At 47.6% G+C, this 21,741-nt stretch overlaps 1 protein-coding gene across 1 annotated transcript in view; it reads right to left on the bottom strand.

The window, feature by feature from the left end:
- Nucleotides 1-222: 222 nt before the first annotated feature.
- LOC115317852 (acetylgalactosaminyl-O-glycosyl-glycoprotein beta-1,3-N-acetylglucosaminyltransferase) overlaps nucleotides 223-21,741 on the bottom strand; it is an 83,923-nt gene continuing 62,404 nt past the window's right edge. Inside the window, exon 2 of the mRNA XM_029977592.4 lies at nucleotides 223-2,579. Within this exon, the coding sequence (XP_029833452.3) occupies nucleotides 1,207-2,579 (1,373 nt within the window). The 3' untranslated portion in view covers nucleotides 223-1,206. The remainder of the gene's footprint in view (nucleotides 2,580-21,741) is intronic.

Here is a 21,741-nt window from a genome sequence, read left to right as displayed (position 1 = left end):
CGAACACCATGACGGTGCGTTTTTGACGCTGTCTGGTTCGGCCTATCAGCTGGTAGCGTCGGCTGCCTCTTGACTGAAGGTGAAACGAAGCATAAGAGTTCAGGGCGGGGGAGAGGAAGGCTGGGGAGGAGGAAGCCGCCGGACTGCTGGAGCGAGGGGGATGTTTCCTTCTCTCGTCTCCAGCAATCCATCTGCTTCTTGCTCCCCAGCCTTCCTTTCCCTCGCCCTGAACTCTTAACCTGTCGCCGACTATAGGCACTGATACGACTGCGGAGTGGAGTGAGGGGCTACGGGGTGTGCACATTGGAATAGGCTAAATAGGCGCGTACCCTCGCAGTCCCCTTTCAACGCGCAGTTTTATTAATTGCCTCTAGGAAAGGCAGCATGCATCGTAGGCCACGCTCTCCGCTATCCGCAATTCATTCGTACCCGATAGTACGTCACACGGTCCGACCAATTGCACGACTGGTCAGAAAGATGGACGAATGGTGACTTTCCAGATTCTCGGTGCGCAAAAGCCGGGTATTATGACCTTCAAGGTGCCCGGAGTGCAAAGCGTCAGCAATCTGACTTCTGACAGCGTAAAACTCCGGCTTCTGTGACGTCATTTGTTGTCACTCCGGGACCCCTTTTGATGTGTTGGCAGGATAGGACGTTAAGCACACCAGTCGGAGACGCGTTCCAGTCACCATGGTGCTAGTAAAGGCGCGAGAACGCGCTGTTTACTAACGAACCCACACAAGGTGTGGGCAAACGCGCAGTTCTCACAGGAAGGTGAGGGCACTGCTCGTCCACAGGAACCAGGTTCGTAGAGCATCTGGGCATGCGCCCTGCCAATAGCAACACCAACACAGCGGCGTGACGCGAGGGCCCTGTGTTGAAGTGTACGTGAGTTCGTGCACAAACAAAATCATGTGTATGGCTCAGCTCTGCTCGCAGACCTGTACTGTTGTCCGCGATCTCGACACTTGTGAGATGGAGCATAAAGCAGTTAATTCTAACTTTCCGCAATGGTGCTCTGCTCACGCTTCCTCTCGGCTTAAGTTAATGCTGTGAACGCAAGTTCTTTTGATATAGAGAAACACCACACCTCTACGATCTCGCAATGACGGCGCCTGCTCCAGTTGATCATGTGGGCGAACGGAGTATCAGTTCTACAACAGATATACGCGTCTTTCTAGATGCGTGACTGACTCGAAGCTTCCGTCAGCTCGAAGGCATAGCATTAGAACGGATGACGCGCATATCCGTTGTAAAAGTGATACTATTTGTTGAAGAGTCACTTTCTGGCTCCCCAGTCAGACCGTCCGCTGCACGATTGTTGGCAACACGAGACACTTGGTTCACGGCTAAAGCCCTATTAGAAGTTGTGGTTCCTATGATGACTGCCCCGGCGGTCGATCGGATACTTAGGCTCGAAGTTCGCAACGACTTCGAAACGGCATTACTATCGGATGCTTTTGGCATTCTCTTTCTTTTTGCTAGAAGTTCCTTCACCACAGCCTTCCACCCTCTCACACGAGCTCTTTCGCCGTGGATGTGTCCGAAGATGATCTCCCCTTTGACCACTTTCTTCCACTGGTCGCCGGAGAAGGAGTAGTATCTGTTCAGTGACACGTGACCCACGCCTGCGATCCTAGCCATTTCTCCGGTCACTAGTGCGTCGTCCACTGAAAGAAAAGGAAGTTCAAAGGAGGCGTTATACAGCGGCCGCAGAATGCTGCTTCTAAATATAACCGTGCTCCCAGAGCAGTACGTTGGGAAGACATTAGGTGGGTAGAGTTTTTCCGAAAGGTACCACGGGGACATGGTGTGCCTAAGAACCGGCATGCCCTCCCAAACGCAACAGTGAAACGCCGGTTTTTCTGACTCTGTCCTTTGGTCTATATACCTAAGCAGCTTATACAAGTTTAACACAATGTCGTCGTCCATTTTCACGATGTACTTCGCGGAAGGACAGTTGTCCATCGTCCACTTCATCCCATAGACGTACTTGTAGGTGAGGTTACGGTATGTATCCATGTAAGGAAAGATCACAATATCCCCGTTGTGCGTAGCTTCTTCCAGGACCATGTCCATTGTCTTGGCGTCTCGGGCGAGACCCAGAAAGAACACGATGGACCAGTTGTAGCGTGACATCAGCGTGGCGTCTCCGATAAACTTGCGTAGAATGTCACGATGGGTGAAGTGGTCGGGTGCGGTGTGGACGAAGAACAGGTAGCTCAGGTGGTCTCTGCACGTCGAAGCCACCGAAGAAGCGACCGGCAGGTAGCTGGTGTTTTCAACAGGATACGGAAGGCGGTCGTATCCGCTGGACAGCTGCTCGATGGGTCCCCAGGACTGGTGCGACTCCCAGCTGGGGTCCGGTGGCTCCGTGGGCAGCTCTGAACTGGACGATGCTTCGCTCCAGTCCCTTACGTTCGCAACCGACTGCTCGAAGAGGGGCCACGAGAGAGATAGGTCGGTCATGCGAACTTCGTAGTGGACGTACAGGTAAGTGATGTTGAGCACGGCAAAAAGTGAGAGAGTCGTCATGATAGCCCTCCGGTGTGTTGTGGTGGGATGCCGCCATCGGATACCTGGAGTAGAAGAAATGTTCTTTAGACTGCATGCTTGGTTCGAAGTTTTTCGGGTCTAGTGCGGCACCGTGCTATAAATAGATTGAAATAATTAACGATGAAATACCTTACGCTGCTTGAAGAGGAAGCTGTACACTTGAGCCTTTTTTTTTAGAAAAATCCTACGATTCTACAAAGATGAAAAAAAAAAACGCTGCATAACTATGGTGCACTGATTCTTGCCCTTCCTTTCATTGAAAATTAGCTGTCAAATTCTTTGCCAGGAAAAATTGATGAAAACACTCATGTGAACCATATACATTATGGCGTTGCACGTGGAACAAGCCTTTGGCCATTATGTTTTTAGAGCGGAGCTCTTAGGCGCCCGTTTCCACGTATAGGGGCGTCGCCGTCGCCGTCGCCCCGCTAAATTTAGCGGTAAACCTGATGTCACTTGACCTCAACACCAATTCATTTTCCGCTAAATTCAGCAGGGAAACTGAACTGGTGTTGAGGTCATGTGACGTCAGTTTTACCCTATTTAGAATGAGTTAAGTGGAATACTTTACTTGATATATTTTGTTTACGTTATTTCCGTCGTTTCCCGCAGACGTCTGACACAACCTAGAGCCTCTTAAGTCCCTCAACTACGCTTCAAGAATCAACCATGTTATTTGTTAAAATAGTGTTTATCAGTTATGTGACGGGTTATCTAAAGTCGTGAAAAACGCTTTTGGGTAATTCCATGTGAAACGTCCCAAACGTTCCGCTCGACCATCTTCGATTTCTAAAAAAAAAAAGAAAATTGCATGGCCTTTTGCCGCAGTGTCCGTAGCCATGCCTTGAGATATTTTTGACGAAAATTTTTTTTTATGATGTGAGCGCGATTTTAACTCTTAAAAACAGCGTGAAACTAGGCATCGCTGAATAATTCATAAAATATCAGCTTTTTAATGAAACACCCAACAATATTTTTTCTTAAATTTTCACGGCTTTCGACTTACAATGTGGATGGGCATCTAAAGTTTTGGTTAATTTAAATATTTTTTATAAAACTAATTTTTTTTTTAAATTGTACATTTTTGTTTTTTATCAGAAAATATCTAATTGCTCCTGGGGCTTAATAACATTTTTACCGGCTGCCCTGCAGGTATATAATCTATAAGAAATGCTTAAAACCATTTAATTAAATATCTTGCAGTATAAAAAATCCAGAATTTGCCAAAAAGTGCGTTTTGACGGATAAACAGCCGTTTATTTCACCTTGCGGTGGTCCAAGTAAAAATACAAAATAGGGTGGGTTTGGAAGGACAATCGATAGTCTTTTGATTCTGAAAGTTTAATCTAAGTAATTTTTGTTTAAAGCGAGAAAACAATTTTTGAAGTTCAACTCTCGCACCACAACCCGTCGTGGCTTCTTAACGCCTCTTCGCCGCACAGCATGCCACCTGCGACGGTGGCTGACACGATTAGGTTCAAAGAAAGAAGCAGAGTTTTCTGCCGCTTCCCCTTGTCCGTCTTTCCGGGTGCAAGGGAAGAAATGGCAGGTATCGTGTAATAATCGGAGATGCCGCCTGCGCGTAGCAATAGCAGGCCCGTTGTGCCCTTTGTACCGGAGGTCGGCTCGAAACGCGATGCCTAATCGACGGGCGGCGTCAGCTGACGTGGACTTCTCTTAAAAGGGAAACGCGACAATATAGCCGGGAAATCTAGCTGTCACGCATAGTACGGTGAAAAGCGGAACTATTCAGCAACGGAAGAATTTGCCGTTTCAAAGCGATTTATACACAAACGAGGCGTGAGCCTCCAACGGCATGCATTCGTTAACACCACATCGCCTCGTCATTTGAGATTGGCCGTTCACGGGGCTTTTCTGTTGTTGTCTACGCCTGTCCTGACGTCGACAAGAGAGAGTGATTGCGATGTGTACGTAAGAAACAGCTAGCTAAGGGCGAATTCGGGTGGTCAATCGTCGGCAACATATTTTGCCGGAAAACCGGCAATATTGTTCGCGTGGTCAGTTTCCGGCTAATCGTGTCAGCTATCGTCGCAGGTGGCGTGCAGTGCGGTGAAGACGTGTAAAGAAGCAACGCCCGGTTATGGCCCAGGTAGCACGAGACGTCGAGATGACTTCTAAATAAGGTCCTAGACGTTCGGCGACGTCGAGGTCCTTAAGAAACTTTTTTATCGACGTCATTGGTACGTCTACATGAGAGGTTTCGACAGTGTCAAACACGCGACGTAGTGACAACGTCATAAGCTTCACCTTGACGTCTTCAACAGTACTCGACGTCAGTTCGACTTTTTGTATGAGAAGTTTTTTTAACGTCGAGCACGAGACTCCCCAAGAATGTCCTGAGCAACACCGTGACGTCATCAACATTAATCGTCGTCAGTTCTACGTTTTCTCCGGGAAGCTATTTAGACGTCGAGCACGAGACGTCCCAACAATGTCCTGACCAACACCTTAACGTAATCGACATTATTCGACATCAGTTCTACGTTTTCTCCGGGAAGTTCTTTGAACGTTGAGCGCGAGACGTCCCAACAATATCTGATCAACACCTTGACGTCATTGGCAATAATTGACGTCCGTCCTACGTTCTCTCCGGGAAGTCCCTTGGATGTGGAGCACGATACGTCCTAACAATGTCCTGAGCAACACCTTGACGTTATCGACATTATTCGACGCCAGTTCTACGTTTTTTCGGGAGGTTCTTCGAAAGTTGAGCGCAAGACGTCCCAACAATGTCTGAGCAACACCTTGACGTCATTGGCATTAAAAGACGCCAGTTCTACGTTTTTCGGGAAGTTCTTTGAACGTGGAGCACGAGACTTACCGAAAATGTCGTGAGCAACACCTTGACGTCATCTACGTTATCCGACGTCAGTTCTACGTTTTTTTTTTTTTTTTTTTCGGGAGGTTCTTTGAACGTTGAGCGCGAGACGTCCCAGCAATGTCTGAGCGAACACCTTGATCACCCTGAACAAGTGCCTTATAGAGCCCAAGGTGCTGTCATATCCCTTTTGAAAATTTTCGTCAATGTCGGCGTTTTTTATACTGTGCATGCAATCCACCTTTCAGCCCGGCTGGGCTGCAGAAATCTCTTACAATATTATCATTCTCGTGGATGTTGTTTTATCAGGAATTGCTTAAAAAGCCGGGAATTCACAACAACAAAAACCAGGATTTGGCTCAGAGTCAGCGGGGCTGCTTATAGCATTTTTAGCTTTTTTAACTTAATATTAGCGTCTTTGAAGCTGTAAGAGAATGATAATAATGAAAGAGATTTCTGCAGCTGAGCCAGGTTGAAGGGTAGACAGCATGCACAGTATCAAAAACGCTGTCATTGACGATAAATTGTAGAAGTGATATGACAGGTCCTTGGGCACTATACGACGCTTGTTTAGGGTGACTCCGAATTACACCCATATCCGTGTAACCATAGAAGCGGTCGAAGTTACCGATCATTATGGAGCTGAAGGAACACCGTTCTTATGATTCCTGGAGTGCGGGCCGGGGCGATTGGGAGATTTAGCAAATGGTCTATTCCGTCCTAACACACATGCTTTCGCGAACATACCTTCAAGCAACGAAGCCAGATCCTGTTGACTCCATTGGTCCATGGTGACCCAGGTCGAAACCGTTATCAATTGACATCCCGTTCAGTCCAGACGTATGCTCGACGTTTTATGATCGTTAAATGGAAAGCTATTTCAACGTTGACATAAGGTTATCACAGACGTGCGCTTGACGTTTTATCTCATTAAAGGGGACGTTATGTTATCGCTAATATGACCTTCTCAATTGACATCCCGTTCAGTTTAGACGTACACTCGACGTTTTATGGTCGTTAAATGCGACATTATGTCAACGTTGATATAACGTTATTACTTGATTTCCCGTCCAATTCAGACGTCCAGTCGACGTTCTAAGGTCGTTAAGTGGGACGTTATGTCGACGTAAAATCCACCTTTTTTTTCCAGAGATTAGCCTTTCCATATTACGTCAAAGGGACCTGACGTTCAGACTTTCACGTTCTTTCGACATGTGGTTCCTGACGTCATCATGTTCTTTCGACGTCTTTTCAACGTGTTTCTGCTGCCTGGGGGTGCGAGAGTTCAACATCAGAAATTGTTTTCTCGCTTTATAAAAAATTACTTTGATTAAACTTTAGAAATCAAAAGACAGTCGACTGTTCTTCCAAACCCACCGTATTTTGTATTTGTACTTGGACCACCTCAGGTTTAAATAAACGGCTGTTTATGCGTCAAAACGCACTTTTTGGCAAATTCAGGAATTTTTTAGTGCAAGATATTTAATTGAGCGGTTGGAAACATTTTTTTTTATAAATTATATACCTGCAGTGCAGCCGGTACAAATTGCTATTAAGCCACGGGAGCAATTATATATTTTTTGATAAAATAACAAAAGTGTTAACATTTTCAAAAAGTGTTAGTTAAAAAAAATATTTAAATTAATCAAAACTTCACAAGCCCAACCACATTGTAAGTCGAAAGCCGTGAAAATTTAAGAAAAAATATTGTTGGGTGTCCCATTAAAAAGTTGATTTTTCATCAATTATTGAGTGATGCCTAGTTTCACACTTTTTAAAAGTTGAAACCGCGCTTAAAACGGCTACAAAGAGTGCGGGAAAAGGCCATAATTTTTTTTTTTTTTTTTTTTAGAAATCGAAGGGGGTCGAGTGCAACGTCTGGGATGTTTGACATGGAATGGCCCTTTTCCGTCGTCTCCTCCAGGAGCGTTAAGACAGTTCGCGGCAAACCAAAATAGGGAGTTTTAGGGATAGGTTTTCGCACATCCGATACTGTATACAATGGGCCCTCCGGTGGGAACTGCGCGTGTGCGAGTATTCTGTGTTAGCGCATGCGCAGTTCGTGCCGGAGGGCCCATCTTACCATATCGGACAAGCGAAAGCCGGTTTCCTAAAACTCCCTAACGATATCGCCCGATGTTCCTATAGAGCCTTTCCGAAATTCAGTGCCATCTGGTGGCTGAAATGGCGGTTTAACTTTTGCCATACGAATGGCGGCAATGAACCCGTAGCCTGCAGTATTTTATTGGGCACCGTCCCTTTTGCATGTCAACGGCAGACGAGAATAAACTTTTCGCTATACAGGTTTTTCTGGATCATCTCTTCCAGTGTCGATTCCCACAACGATGCAACCAGTCAGAACGAAGCGCCAACCCAGACAGACGCCTTGATAAAGTTCTATAAGTCAAGGGGTTTCGAAGTCGATTTTGTGCCACTAACAGGTTCACTGGGCTCGAATTGGAGAAATGAACACTTACGCAGCGCTTGCATTTAATTCCGGTTTCGCAACGTGCTAACGTCTAGAATGTATAGGCCTCGAATCCTCAGCTTAGGAGTATCTTCATGTTCCTTCATCAGTAAACAGAAAGCCGCCATTGGTATGGCACATATGCCGTTTTTCAGATGATGATGATAATGATCAAAGTGGCCAGATTGAATTTCGGAAAGGGTCTATTACTGTATTTATAGCTCGGGAAATCGCAGTTTCAAATCGTAACCATCGCCCATTCCGCTTGCTCTGCACTAGGCACCAAAATGGCGGCGCCTAGCAGAAAATTTGGTAACGAAATGTCCACACCCTTTGTTTAGCTAATTTTGTGACTCTAGTGCAGCCCCATTAAGTTCTCCAGGATTCAAAATCAGCGTGAATCTCTGAAATGGGATTTTACAAACTTTAAGCCACAAAATATGAAACTTACTTGTAATGTTCTCAGACGAAAAACTTTCGAAGGAGGCAGAAGTTGACATATATGGGTTCCAGAACCACTTTACCGTCTGTTTAAGAACGTTACTCACACGATGCTTGCACCCGCGCGTCTTTTACGACACGAAGTGGACACAAAAACTCCAGCGCATTGTCGCGTCACGGCGGATCGCTTAAATTTGCGCGTGTATCACCTCGCTGCTTAAAATAACCGAGCTGAGAGCGCAACCATTACTAGGTTGTTTAAAAAGAAATGTTTTCTCAGATAGCGCAAGTGTTGGACGCCGATGCGGGTGACAGAAACGAATCAAGACTACTGGAACACAGCTTTAACGTCTTCAGGCGTCGTATATGTTAAATGTTGAGAGTACGGCAGACGTCTGCATGCAGCTAAGAAAGAGGTGCTCTAATGTGTAGGAGCCAATGGGGCCATTCAGTCTTCTCGGAAAGCGCTAGATCGCGACATGTTTCGTGTTTCAATGCCTGCGTTACCGCCAGCTGATCAAATCGAGTGCGAAGAATCTGTTGTGACGTCGCGTTCTTAGTCTGTGCTTTTGGGTTTGTGTTGAAACTAGCTTTCGGCTCCTCTCGGACTCAAACTGAAACGGGGTATTGCTGCTCTATTGATACATAGTAAACGGTCGAGATGCTAGAACGAAGTGTGGGAACCGCAGTGGTGCTCTGGGTTATCTAGTCAGAGGTATACGTGATCACAGATTCAATTAAGACCATAGAACGAGGATCATGTAAAGCACATTAGTGCCCCTTAAAAGGGCTCAGGACAATCCAGAAATAAAGTACGAGATAACTATAGACTAACACATGTTTACAAACAAAGCGGAGCCCCCCCAGCGGACGCCACCGGCGCCGCTCATGCGCGATAGGGGTGTGGGCAAGAAACTCGCCGTCGCAGATAAACAAACCAGAAAAGAGTCAAAGTACAGGCTAGCTGGTGGAAGTCAACCATTTCGTCGTTTACCCTGAGACTGGGTTTTTTTTTTGAAGAGCAGAAGTAACAGAAAAAACAGACAGGTCTCAAACTCAGCTCTTGACAACTTGAGCTGAGTTTGAGACCTGTCTGTTTTTTCTGCTACTTCTGGTCTTCAAAAACAAAAAAAAACACAAAAAAAAAACAGTCTCAGGGTAAACGACGAAATGATAAACAAACCGTTGGAAGGCGGTGTTCTCGGCGTCGGTGTGAGCCCCCAGGCTATTTTTGGTGGTTGAATTGTTGATTGTACATCTTCGTGGCCATGTCAGACTACTTTAGCGGCCTCTGCGAAATTGACGAGACTCGGTAAGCCGCAAAACTTTCAACGAATAGTGTGACATGCGGCGATTCATTCCGCGTGGACGTCGCAGATTGGACGCTAAAGCCTGATTCGCACGATGACATTCTACTCAGTATTTTCAGTCATGACGTCGCTCAGGCTGCAAAACCGCGAACCGTAGGTGAGGTGGTCGACGTCGATACTGAAAATCGAAAGCAGAATCGGACCAATTGGATCAGGCATAACAAGTCGGTGATGGCCATTGGTGACAATGATTAACATCTCCTTGCATCTACTGTTTACACAAAGCCCACTTACCCCAAATAACCTTCAAACTAAAAAGTCTTTTGAAGCCTGCACTTACTTTTTATCGCAATTACCGGGTCAATTGTTTGGTCTACGGGACGCTCGCTGTCGTCTGAACGGGCAGACAACAAACAGAAACATTTGAAAGGGCAGTTGACAGTTCAAACGACCAGGCGACTGTCTGAAGTTGGAGACGCACTAAACGTAGTCCGTAGGTGGTCCGCATAACTTGGTGATTTTCCCGCGTTCAGGTTGGAAGAAAACAAATAAATTTGTTGACCACAAGTATCCGTGAATTCATCCCAAAGTGCTTCCCGCACAAGCAATCGTGATTTGGCGGCGTCAGGACGAACCGAGCAGACAAAAAACAGAAAATTGACCTTCAAACCTTTCCCGACTTATTCGGTATCCCCCAGTCGCAGCGTTTTGACGAGGAGGCAGGTTTTAGTCCGGTTTCATCAAAAAAAAAAAAAAAAACAACAGCACAGGAATGCCCTTCCCGCATGGCAACTTCCGCCCACAACCCCAGAGCAGAAGTGCGCCCGACGCGCCACTACCGCGCCTTGACGTACAGAGCTGAGTTCGTGTATACCGCTAGAACCCACTGTACGTTCCTATAATCCCGCTAATTTTTGTTTTCAGAAAATGGCGCAAACCGCAGACCTAAGCGATTTAGTACCACTTTCGGGACCTCCGGTCGCTTTTCATTGGTGTCTTGCTCGATCAGCTTTATTTCCCTTCCTGCGTAGTTGAACCATATGCAAGAAATAAAGAGAGCGCTCGAAATCCATGGCTCATAATTGCTTATAGCACTCCTTAAAGGAGCAGTATGGACGAGTTCGAACCTAACTAATCTAGGGTCTTGAAGCCTAATTATATAAGAAGTTAATAAGAAAAAAGAAAGAAGTTAAGAAAGAAGTCTGAGAGGTCGTCTTGAACCTAAAAAAGACCACCTCGTCCGAATCTCCGACTCACCGATCATCCTCTGCTATGTGCGTCGACGAGCGCCGCCATGTTTTCTGAGGGAGGATACAAGTCCAGGAGGCGACATCACACCGGACTCCGATTTTCGCTATTTCAAAAAGAAGGGCCGTAGTGCGGTCGCAATTGCGTTAAAAAATATATTTTTACGATTGCCGTTATTAAATGTTATAGAAATGCCACCTACAAAGCTTCTAAATTTCATGATTTGTGACTTCACAAATCAAAAGAAGCGAGGAGGTGAGGAGCGGGAGAGAAGAACGCCAAATATAAAAAGAGCGCGCACGCGTGAAATTTTTTTCGCGATTCGGTATTTTTTTGTTTTTTTTTTGTTTTGCATGTTTATGATTACAGCTTACATCGTTTTAGACAATAAAAGAAAACTGGACCTTTCAGTGCAGCTTTAAGCTTCGCCTTTAAAGGGCCCCTCAAAAGAAAAAAGAAAGTTTTTTCTTTAGCAGTTTGGTTGGTTCACGCGTGCAAAAAAAAACAATTTTACGCAAAAAAAAAAAAAAAAAAATCAGAGCATATTGACGGCGAGAGATTTATCTGAAATTCTACGCGCGAAGTCCATGCCGTCACGGGTCTTTCCGGAATAACAATCTCGGTCATGAAGGTGAAGCCGATCACCTCTCCTCCACGCAGCCGAAATGTCGAGAGAGAAAACAAGTGGAAAGGGAGGTGATAACCGACTAGGTCGCGTCTCGCACCGTTAATATTGCTCTAATTTTTTTTTTTTCACGCAAAATTAGTTTTTTGACTGGCGTGTCCTAACCATACTGCTAAAAATTTTTGTTTTTGTTTTAGGGTTTTTTTAAAAGTAAAACGGCGATAGCGTTATGGGGACCCGTTCGCATCGCCTTCTCATTCACTTCACATGCTTTTTCTGGCAGTGAGTAGGGAGTGCAGCAGACATAACATAAAACAATAAAAAAAAAAAAAAAAAAAGCAACGGGCATTGTTTAGTTAGTAGCGTGTCTGGCTCGCAAGCGAAAGGTCGTGGGTTCGAAACCCGCCTACAGTTGTTAAAATTTTTCTTTAAAGACAAATGAGTTACTTTATAAAGTGCAATCATTTCAGATATACTGTGACATTTAATTCGCATTACTCGTCATGTTTTTTTACTCACTTTCATTCGACGCGTGACGTCACGTGAGCGTTGTGGGTTGTTTAAAATTCCCGCGGGAGTTAATGTGGCTGTGACGTCATGACCCTAATAACCAATCAGGATTTACCCGTCACAACGCCACCGAAGCCGGCTTTGATGCGACATAAGCTCCCTATTCCCGTCTCCAGGTGGTTGCTCGCCCCCTCGCGGCGGAAACAAGAAGCGCTCTAGTAAGGGTCCCACGGTTGTCCGGCTCAGCGGTCACGACGGAACTGTTCGCGATGATGGCTCGCCAGCAGTCATTTCTGGATGCCGACTGTCCCAATTTAGTGCTGTAGGCGGTATGGGATTTTATCTTACCAGAGGGTTTCAGTATTGCGTATAGAAACAAACACAAGTGCTGATCGTTTCCGTTAGAGTTGCGTCTTCCGCCCTGCACATGTGCGTCGTTACCATGCGCCATTCCAAGACCGAAATTTCGGGCTCGGTGCACTCGCACTGTGGCACACGCAACGCTAACGCCAACACAAAGTGATTACGTTCGCTGGTACACGCACAACTGAAACTCACTACTTTTTAACCGGTTTTCCAACGCCAACAAAACATACTGCAGTGAGCAGAGGCCCTAATCTGGACACTTGGCGGAAAAGTCGGCGAGAAATTCGGCGGCTATGATTGGCCGACGCCAAGGTCAAGTGTGGCGTTGGCCAATCGCGGCCGCCAAATTTCTCGCCGTCGTTTTCGCCAAGCGTCCAGCTTAGGGCCCCAGGCGTGCAAGCGGGTGTGCGCCCCTTCGAACTGGAAAGGCTGAGATCAGCGCAAAACAACTGCACGTTCTTGGTTGCCGGACTTCTCGCCGTAGTTTTCGCGAAGTGTCCACAGATTAAAGGGGCCCTGCAATGACTTTTTGACTGGTTTTAATTTGCACCGAATATGAGCACACTGAACGTAGTAACTTAATCAAACTTTTCTTTTCTCAAATTTCGCTTTATTTTAAAAGTTATAGGCGAATTAGAATTACAAAAACAAGCAAAAAATAACCTCCTTCATGACGTAGTAGGTCCTGGCTTGAGTGGCCGTGAACTATAGTAGGGATAGTGAGCTCATCGAGCGTTCACGGTTGCCGCGCTCCGGGTCAACGGCTCGAGAGGGCGCCACTAAAGCATATGTTGGATAGGCTCTATGAAGCGGACGGCCGGGGCGGCTCGCATTGCATTTGCTGCGCGATTAAAGACTATTTCGGCATAACACTTCATTGGCCACAAACGACAGCAAACACGGGGTAAAGATCCGTTCAGAAAGGGAGCCACTTCGCGCTGCCATGCCGCCAAATGGCCAAATCGCCAGCAGGGCCCGCGCCGAAGGCCTTCGGAACGCTCGGAACCGGTCGGATCGTTGAGCCGGTATACGACCGCAACGCCGCCGCGTACATCCGGGGCTTTTCTACGCTGGCCGTTCGTCGTAGCCTCTTCCCACTAGTTCTTTCTAGTATGCGCCGTTTTTTCCGCCGCTTGGTGGTGGGTATGTCGACGGGTCTTTTCTTGTGTCCGTACTTTATAAACTGCATTTGTTTCTTTTCTGATCTAAAATACTGAACAAAAACTTCTTTTATAAGTAATTGAAACGGTTCGCGCCACTTATATTTTGTATTTCGACTACGAAAAAGCTTTTAGCGGCTCTGACCAGTAGTAAGCCTAGGACCAAACACGTCACATTTTGCGCGCTTTCGGTACCGCGGGTCGCCCTCGTCGGTGGAAATGGTTTCCGCGCCGTCCGGTTAAAATATGACGCACTGATATTTAGTTACTCTCTCCGTGCCCGCTGGCTTGCCCGGACCCCAAGAGAAGTTGAAACCGCAAAAAAGGTAGTTGCTTAAATATGATTGCAGGGCCCCTTTAAGGCCCCCGGAATGGGTTCAGGCTCCGGCTCCATCTCGGGCAATAAATGGTGTCAGCAGAGGACCACGGAGCGTTCACTGAGCGTGATTGGTTTAGTTTGTGATCGCAAACCCAGAAAGACAATTAGCACCGTCGTGACGTGATGACGTCATAGAAGTGTCATGCTGTCGCTTGTCGCGATCCTGGCGGCGTCCCAACAGCGGTGGTGGATGTAGCAGACGCCTGTTCTGCTGCAGGCCGCTCTCCGGTCTTTCCAGCTCACGGAAGCTTCGGCCGCCAGAAGTTGGGACGCCGCGACGACAGCGATGCACGTGTTCGCTCGTGCTTTTCGCCAGCAGTTCTGCGACCAACCGCCAGGATCGCGGCATGCAGCAGCGTGACACTCCGGCTTCTGTGATGTCATTTGTTGGCACTTCGGGAGAAGTTTTGATGTATGGGCAGCAAAGGACGCTAAAGACACCAGTCCAAGATGCGCTCCAGGCGCCATAATTGTAGTAGTCCGTATACACTGGGGATTGCGGGACTACCGGGCGCGTGCTCGATCACATGCTTCGAAGTGACGGCACGAGCTCCCGCGGCAACGCGATGCTTTGGCGTATACGGTCTAGTAACACCGCTGTTACACGGGCCGTTTCCACGATCGTTGACATCTTCCAGCTTTCACTGAGCTCAACCGAGTCGTTCGGTGTTGTATGGTACGAAGCCATACAATAAAAACAATGTTTCAATGTGGAATTGAAAGCTCGTATGCTGACCATCCCAGTTGAAATGGACTCAAAACCGAAGCTGGTGTCGCAATCCTTTTTTAAAGTGATGCAAATTAATTATATGCACGTGTTTTATTCACTTTAAGAGTTTAATACAAAATATAAACTTTTTTTTTAAGAACCGATAATTAGAACGTTTTACACGAATTCAATCAAAACATACATCAAGCGCGAGACAGATGCGCGAAAAATCCATCCGATCCGACGCCCGATCCGGCAATACGACTGCCTGATCCGAAAAATTTGGTCGCTTCAGGCGTCGGCTCGGCAATCCGACGTGTGTCCAACGCGCCAAATAGTTTCGCACGGCGGACGGATTGTCAGATGCGTCCAGCCAATGAGAGCACAACTAGCGCGAACGTCATGATGACATACTATAGTCAGTTACAGGTTAAGAAGGTAGCGGCAAATGCCCCTCAAAGGGAATCAGATATCCCTCCGCCACCTCCGCATCCAATAGCGTCCCACCGTTTCCGTGACGTCGCGGCCAACGCGCGAGGAGGGTCTTGCCTTTCTGTACATATTTGCTTTATCTTTCGACTTTGACTTAGCATTGTGGAAGCCACGAGAGGGAGATTAGAGTTCTCCCCCACCGACAGAAACAAATACGACTTTCGGGGATTAGCTTCCCCCCCGATGGATACAAAGGCTGCTTTCAGGGGCTCGGTTCCCTCTCCGATGAATACAAAGGTCGCTTTCTTAAAAAGTGGGATCGGAGACAAGTGGGAATCCATTGAAGCGGAACAAGGAGCGTTTCCAGTGAACTCTTCTTTCGACTGCGGAGAGATTTGAAACGGGCGCATTACGCTTGTGGGAGGAGCTTCTCCTACCTTCTTGACTTGTAACCGACTAGGTCTGTCGGGACGAACAAGTAAAGGCTCTGTTAAGGTGCGTTTATACTCCAACGTCGGCGAACCTAATGTTCGCCGGCGCAAAACGATGTTCGTCGTCCACTTCGCCACGCTGCGTCACGCTGCGGAAGGAATTGTCAACAGTGTCTATACTCCGGCGCAGTCTAGCGAGCCTCGACGCGCTCGTCCTTGCTACGCATGCGCGTCGTCATGGCAACCAGGGCAATCGCGTTACCATTTCCGGTTCCTCGGTTTGTCGCCGTTCGAAGCGAGCCCGCGAGTCCTTGTTCCTCTTGTTGAGATCTGCTGTCTTCATGAACGTAGACGCTCAAACAAAGAAAAAAGAAAAAGCAGCTGTGCTCCTGTGGCGTCGAATACAGCGCCGGAGGAGGCGTACGAAGTATGTGCACGACATCTTCGACAAGCGGGGTTGGGGAGAGGGATCACAGAGCGGGAAGCCCAAATGCTGAAAGCTTGTGTATGTGCGTGTATGTTTTTGTAGGGTTCGGTGTGTGTGTGCAGCAAATACTCTTCCAGAACACTAGCGGCGGCGTTCCTTTTCGTCACCGGCGCCGCCACCACCGTACCATCGCTTCCCCCCCTCAACACGCAGACATACGCGCCTACACAATACCCACCCTCGCCGTCGTAAACCATCTGTATGAACGAGTGCGTGCATCCCACAATATGGGTGAAGGGATTCCCCCGAGGGGTGCTTTTCCTAAACTATTTCTCGCAAACCACCGCAAAAGACGGGGACTTTTTTCTTTTTTATTTTTTCAGTCGTACGCATTGGGAGTGGGCAATTTAAAACTCTGTCCGTCTTTTGTCCAAACCCGTCGCAACGTTTTCATTCTTTTTAAACTTTGTCACATGGTGTTGTTTACTGCTGCTTGTCAATTTTGTTTTCCGTCCTTTCCGCGCGGGTTTGGTCGTCCGACTAAAAATAGCAGCAAAAATAATATAAAGGATGCTTAGAGCATTGACTATCGGTTCCGTAATAAACATATATGTAGCAGTGACAAGCGAGCTGCCATGCCGCGCATTTCGTGGGCTATTCATACTGGGCCAAAATAAAGCGGGCCTCAGCGGGCCGGTGAAAATGAGTGCCGGGCCGGGCCGGGCCTGGCCGGCTGTCTGAAATATATAGCGGACCGCGGGCTGGTCCGCACCCAAGAGACAGCGGGCCGGGCTGAGACGGGCTTCTAAATATCGGCCCGTACAGACCTCTCGTACTCACAACTTCACTCGCGTAAGAGAAGATATAATTTAGTTCATTTCGGCGAGTTCTACAGGCGGAGGAGACATGGACATGCAAAGTGTGAACTTATCGCTCTTCATGCCGCAGATTGTGGTCACCGGACGCCCATCCGTTCTCCTTCCTGAGCTTGTCCCGGTAATCAATGCAGCCAAGATCGTAAAGGCTAGGGCGACTTCTGACTGCGTCAATGAGACGCTCGGCATCACTTGTTGGCAAGTCCATTTCGCTACCGCTCTGGCTCATATGGCTACCGCCGTGCGCCATTTTGATTTCTCCCTACCCGTCGCTCGCGCAAAGGTTTCTGGGTAACGACCGCCGCCAGCCGCCGCCGAGATTCGAGCAGGGCCTACCTCGGCGAAACCTTCGCCGACGGTCGCCGAGGCGCGCTACGTTGCGTTACGTTCGACTGTCGTCGGAGTATAGACGCTACCTTTGCAGCAACGTAACGCAACGAGGTCGGGCGCGTGCGCCCGTCGACGTTACGTTGGAGTATAAACGCACCTTTATACTCCGACGTAACGCGTGCGCGCGTGCGAGCGAGTCACAGCGACGTCACGTCGGCGAAAACCCGACGATCTATACTCCGGCGTCGTGGCGTAACCGACGCGACCGGCGGTGTTCGACGCAGCCTGACTGCTTCGATGCCAAAATGGAGCATGCGGTATTCCGCGCCGGCGACGCCGGACCAGGATGCATCACGCGCTGGCTCCCGGCAGCCCTCGCGCGGGAAGCGCGGCGAATACGAGCAATAGCAGACGACAGGAGCACCACTCCGTGTGGCGTCATGTTTGAAGAATCGGACTCGGTCGGTCGAGAAGCTCATCGAGGGAACTCGTCCTCACCCGCGTGTCTACGACACGAGAAAGCTTGAGTACCGTAGACCGTGCGCTTGTCAAAGATGTACCGTATGTACACTGACCGCCTACGCTTGCGGCTCAGGTGGTGCACCAACAGTGCAAGCGCGAGTTTTCGTCGTGCAAGGTACGTCCACGCCATCGCTCGAACTTGGCACTCAAGAAGCGCGAGCATTCTCGTCTGCTATTCGAAATGAAAAGGAACCGGAAGTGGCGCACTCTCACAGGAAACGTGCCCTCGTAGTCAGATTCTGCGCATGCGCCACGCCGGTGGCCCACCGACGCACAGCCGCGGGAGTCGCCAGGACCGCCGTAGTATAAAGAGGGCGAATTTTTGACGCGCGCGGCGTGACTGACGTGACGTAGCCGACTTCGGCCAGCGTTCGCCTGCGCGCGCGTTACGTCGGAGTATAACAGAGCCTTAAACGGGACGGGCGACGGGAAGCCGGACGCGTGGATCCCGCTGACCCATTCGAGAAAGATGGCCCCGGCTAAGAATGCACGCGCTAAAGAGAACAATCTGGGACCAGAGACCTGTGAACGCGGACCTCTGCTGGAGTGCTTGGATCTCCTGGGCGGAGCCGAACGGATCGTCGTGTCGCATGCAAGGTCGGAAGCGTGTGTCTCAAACTGTCGCGTGCGGCTATTCGGAGCGGCGTTCGGACTGTCGTATCGGACGTCCGATCGGACGATTCTGCCGTCCATGTGTCTCGCGCTTAAAGCAAGTGTTACCGGTACGGATATCACAATAGGGAGTTTTCTTATATGGTTTTCGCTTTCCCGCGACGCTCACCGGAACCCGCTACGGTACCCGGAACTCTACAGTCAAGGCCATGGTTGCGCGGGCGCAGTAGAGGCTTCTTTGTTGCGGAGGGCTTAGCGGAGAGGGAAACGCGGTCTACGAAAACTCCCTAATATCCGCGCTCACCGAGCGTGGGCTTCCGGGACATGCCGTGGTCGTTTTAGCGGCAGCTCTGGACCCCAATCATACCTCTTCCGACAGTATTTGCTGCTACGATACTCTCAAGATGCCTTCCCCAATCTTCCGCAAGAGTAAGTGCTTCGCTGGCACTGGCCTTCGGCGGCACTGCCATGGACGCCGCCATCTTCTCCTTTCTTGGGGCGAACCCCCATCGGTTATCTGAGGTTGACCAGCTCAGTTGAACTCGATGATCGTTAGCGGTTTGACGGCAGTTGGCTCTGCCGTGTAACACCGCTCGATCACGATCGAGTCAATAGTCGATGGCTCAACGATCGTTGAAACGGCCAGTGTAAGAGGGGTATAGATGTCTGCACTATCTTCCGTGACGTGACGATTAAGTGTTAGAGCAGTGAATTTTCGGACAATTCTGTAGCGAATTGTTAACGCGGGGTCGAAAAAGAAGTGACCATACAAAGTGGAATTCCAACACCTGTTGCTGCGTCGGACTGTGCACTGTTGTCGCTTATACATTTGCTTGGTTGAACCCTTAAATTTATTGTAGTCGTATAACAACATGAACCAACGAATGACTACGTTTCAATAGCGTGTATACGCCGAGCAAATGTTCCGAAACGCGTCATTGGCACATCAAAACGCAAACACTCCAAGCGCAACATAGAGATCGCCCAGGGAGCGAGCGATGATGAGGCAGCCAAACGCGCGCCGTCATTGATTGAGGTCGGGGGAAAACAAAACCACGTGGGCGCATTGGGGGGTTGGGGGGGGGGGGGGGGTAAACGTACGCACAAGGTGAAGACGAATTTGCACTAACTATATTTTAGGAGTCACCGGCCTCTACTCTTTTGCCGGTATGCTAATTAATCGGTATCGCAAAATTTAGAATAGTTATTGTGAAATCGACAAGTGAAAATGATACCTAAACAAAAATTGTAAGATATCCGCACTTTTCAGTAGCGTGACGTCAGGGGAAGGCAGGCTTGCAGGTCGAGCAGGCAGCCTAAATATGGCTATGCCGAGCATTTGTTCTGTGCTGCTGCTCGGGTGTTTGGGGCGAGCTTCAAAAGCATTCATTTGACACTATGAAACTGCTTGTAATCAGTTGGGAACAGTCTACAGTCCAGAGTGTGAACCCCTGCCTTCCGGTGGTGTCACCCTTTCGTTCTTGCCGGCAAAAACTTTCACTAAAAAAAAAAAATATATTGGGCACCAAAATTGTAAATTCAATAACTTCGCAAAAAATATATATATATATGTATATATATATATTTTAGCCTAATATTTGGGTTACTGTTTCACCGATGTTGGTGTGTTTAGCAAGTTTTCAGGCAAATTGGAGACTGAAGGAAACGCCGGAATACTCCTTTTTCTAGTACAACATTCGGAAGTTTTAAATAATTGGAGATTTTGTGGATTCGTCTTTGGACTTATCATGTGAGAACATGATTCCTTTTTACGTACCCCGTGACACGGCTTTCATAGTACCAATCAGTGAACAGGATACATGTTTCCCCAAACCGCCTAAACAGCTGACATACTCTTTTTTTTTTTTCATAGGTCCTTTTGTGTCGGTCTCAAGCTGTGACGTGAACTTCGCACAGTTAAATTTCGATAGCTTTAGAAAGTATATTTAGTTACTGACTAAATATTAGACACCTTAAAAAAAGAGCCGATGACCTTATTCAAGATGTACAGTTCGCCGCAATATGAAAGACCCACTCGGAGTGTGTGGCCGAGCGCTCCGAGTGGGTCTTTCATATTGTGGTGCACTGCACATCGCATGTCAATGCACTCCACTATTACTGAAAGACTATGCGAATCTCTACCAAAGTTTTATCCTTTATTGGCACGTGTATCACTAATTTAGTCTTGAATACACTTCTTATTTGGAAGCTCATTTAAACAAATGCGTTCTCCTAACATATAATTAATTTTTTTTTTAGTTTTACAAGCTTTTTGTACTTTCTTTTATTTTTATTTGAACAGCAATCTTGCGCGTCAGCGGGTTGGACGAAATAAAGCACACAGTGGCACGAGATGGAACTATGACGATTTCCTGGTGACACATTCAGACCTACAGAATGCCACTAAGCAGCTGCTATGTCGGGTTTGGCAGCAAATGCTCTTAGCAAGAGTGTTTGTTGCCTGTTTACAAAGTGAATTGACCGGTATCTCGTCAAAGACAGAGCTTTGCCTCAGCCAGGCCGAGCCAATGTAACCAGGAAAAAATGTTCGCTTCTTCGCGCGCTCTTGCAGGCGAGCTTCGACGTGAGTACGAAGGCACCTGTATGCTAGTGTGAGCAATTTTGATTATCTTCTTTCTTTTTGCATTGCGCAGCGTCGCTGAATATGAACAATGTCCGTTCGAAAAACAAGCGTTGTTACGAGCGCTGAGTCCTTTTACAAAAGGCAGTCTACGGAGAGCGGACCGTTTTCAGAAAAGGCAGGCCTCGTGTATATCGTGAGACATACGCCACAATATACGTATATGCCGATGAGGTGCGCATTTCATGATTTTGTGTACCGTAATAAACACTTCATGTTAAGAGCACAACCACAATTGAACTTTGAAGACTATCACTAAGTTGTAGGAATCACTGACATTTTAGGTGACTATATTCACACTTTGTGAAAGTTTTTTCGATTCAGGTAAAACTTGTTGCTGATGTAAACAACTCAAACTTTAGTTGTATTAATACGGTGCTTTCAAATTAAGCCTAGATTTTTTGACTGCTGTGTCGGAGTAAGATAACTCAATTTCTCGATTTCGTTAATTGAAAATAAATGTGGATAATACAAACAACAAACAAATCACCTGGCTTACAGAAAACGAATTCGGAAGTAGATTAAACATTTAGCGGTTCAAATAGCCGGTTCGAACCGTTATTTATGCTTTCAGCAGCTGAGCCGCAAATAAACCGAAAGCCGTGAACCCGATTTTTTTTTTGTTACTTTGGTGTGTATTTTACCTGCTCGTGGTCTATTTAAGGATCTCTTAATAGAAGAAAATTTTAATTGCGGTTGTATGTGTTTGCCCTTCATCCCGTGCTGCCCTCGGTCTTGGTTTTACTACGCGACAATAAATTCGGGTTTGGCTAGCGAAACACCATACAAGCAAAAAAAGCGAAATGCGACGATCAGGCCACACTGTACCATTGAGAGGTTAATGTCACAACTTCGCGGCTA

The sequence above is a fragment of the Ixodes scapularis genome, unplaced genomic scaffold (genome assembly GCF_016920785.2).
Source record: "Ixodes scapularis isolate PalLabHiFi unplaced genomic scaffold, ASM1692078v2 PGA_scaffold6__148_contigs__length_123643588, whole genome shotgun sequence".
Classification (NCBI taxonomy): Eukaryota; Metazoa; Arthropoda; class Arachnida; order Ixodida; family Ixodidae; genus Ixodes; species Ixodes scapularis.
Note: the sequence above shows the minus strand (reverse complement) of the source record. Positions and strands in the feature narration are given on the sequence as shown.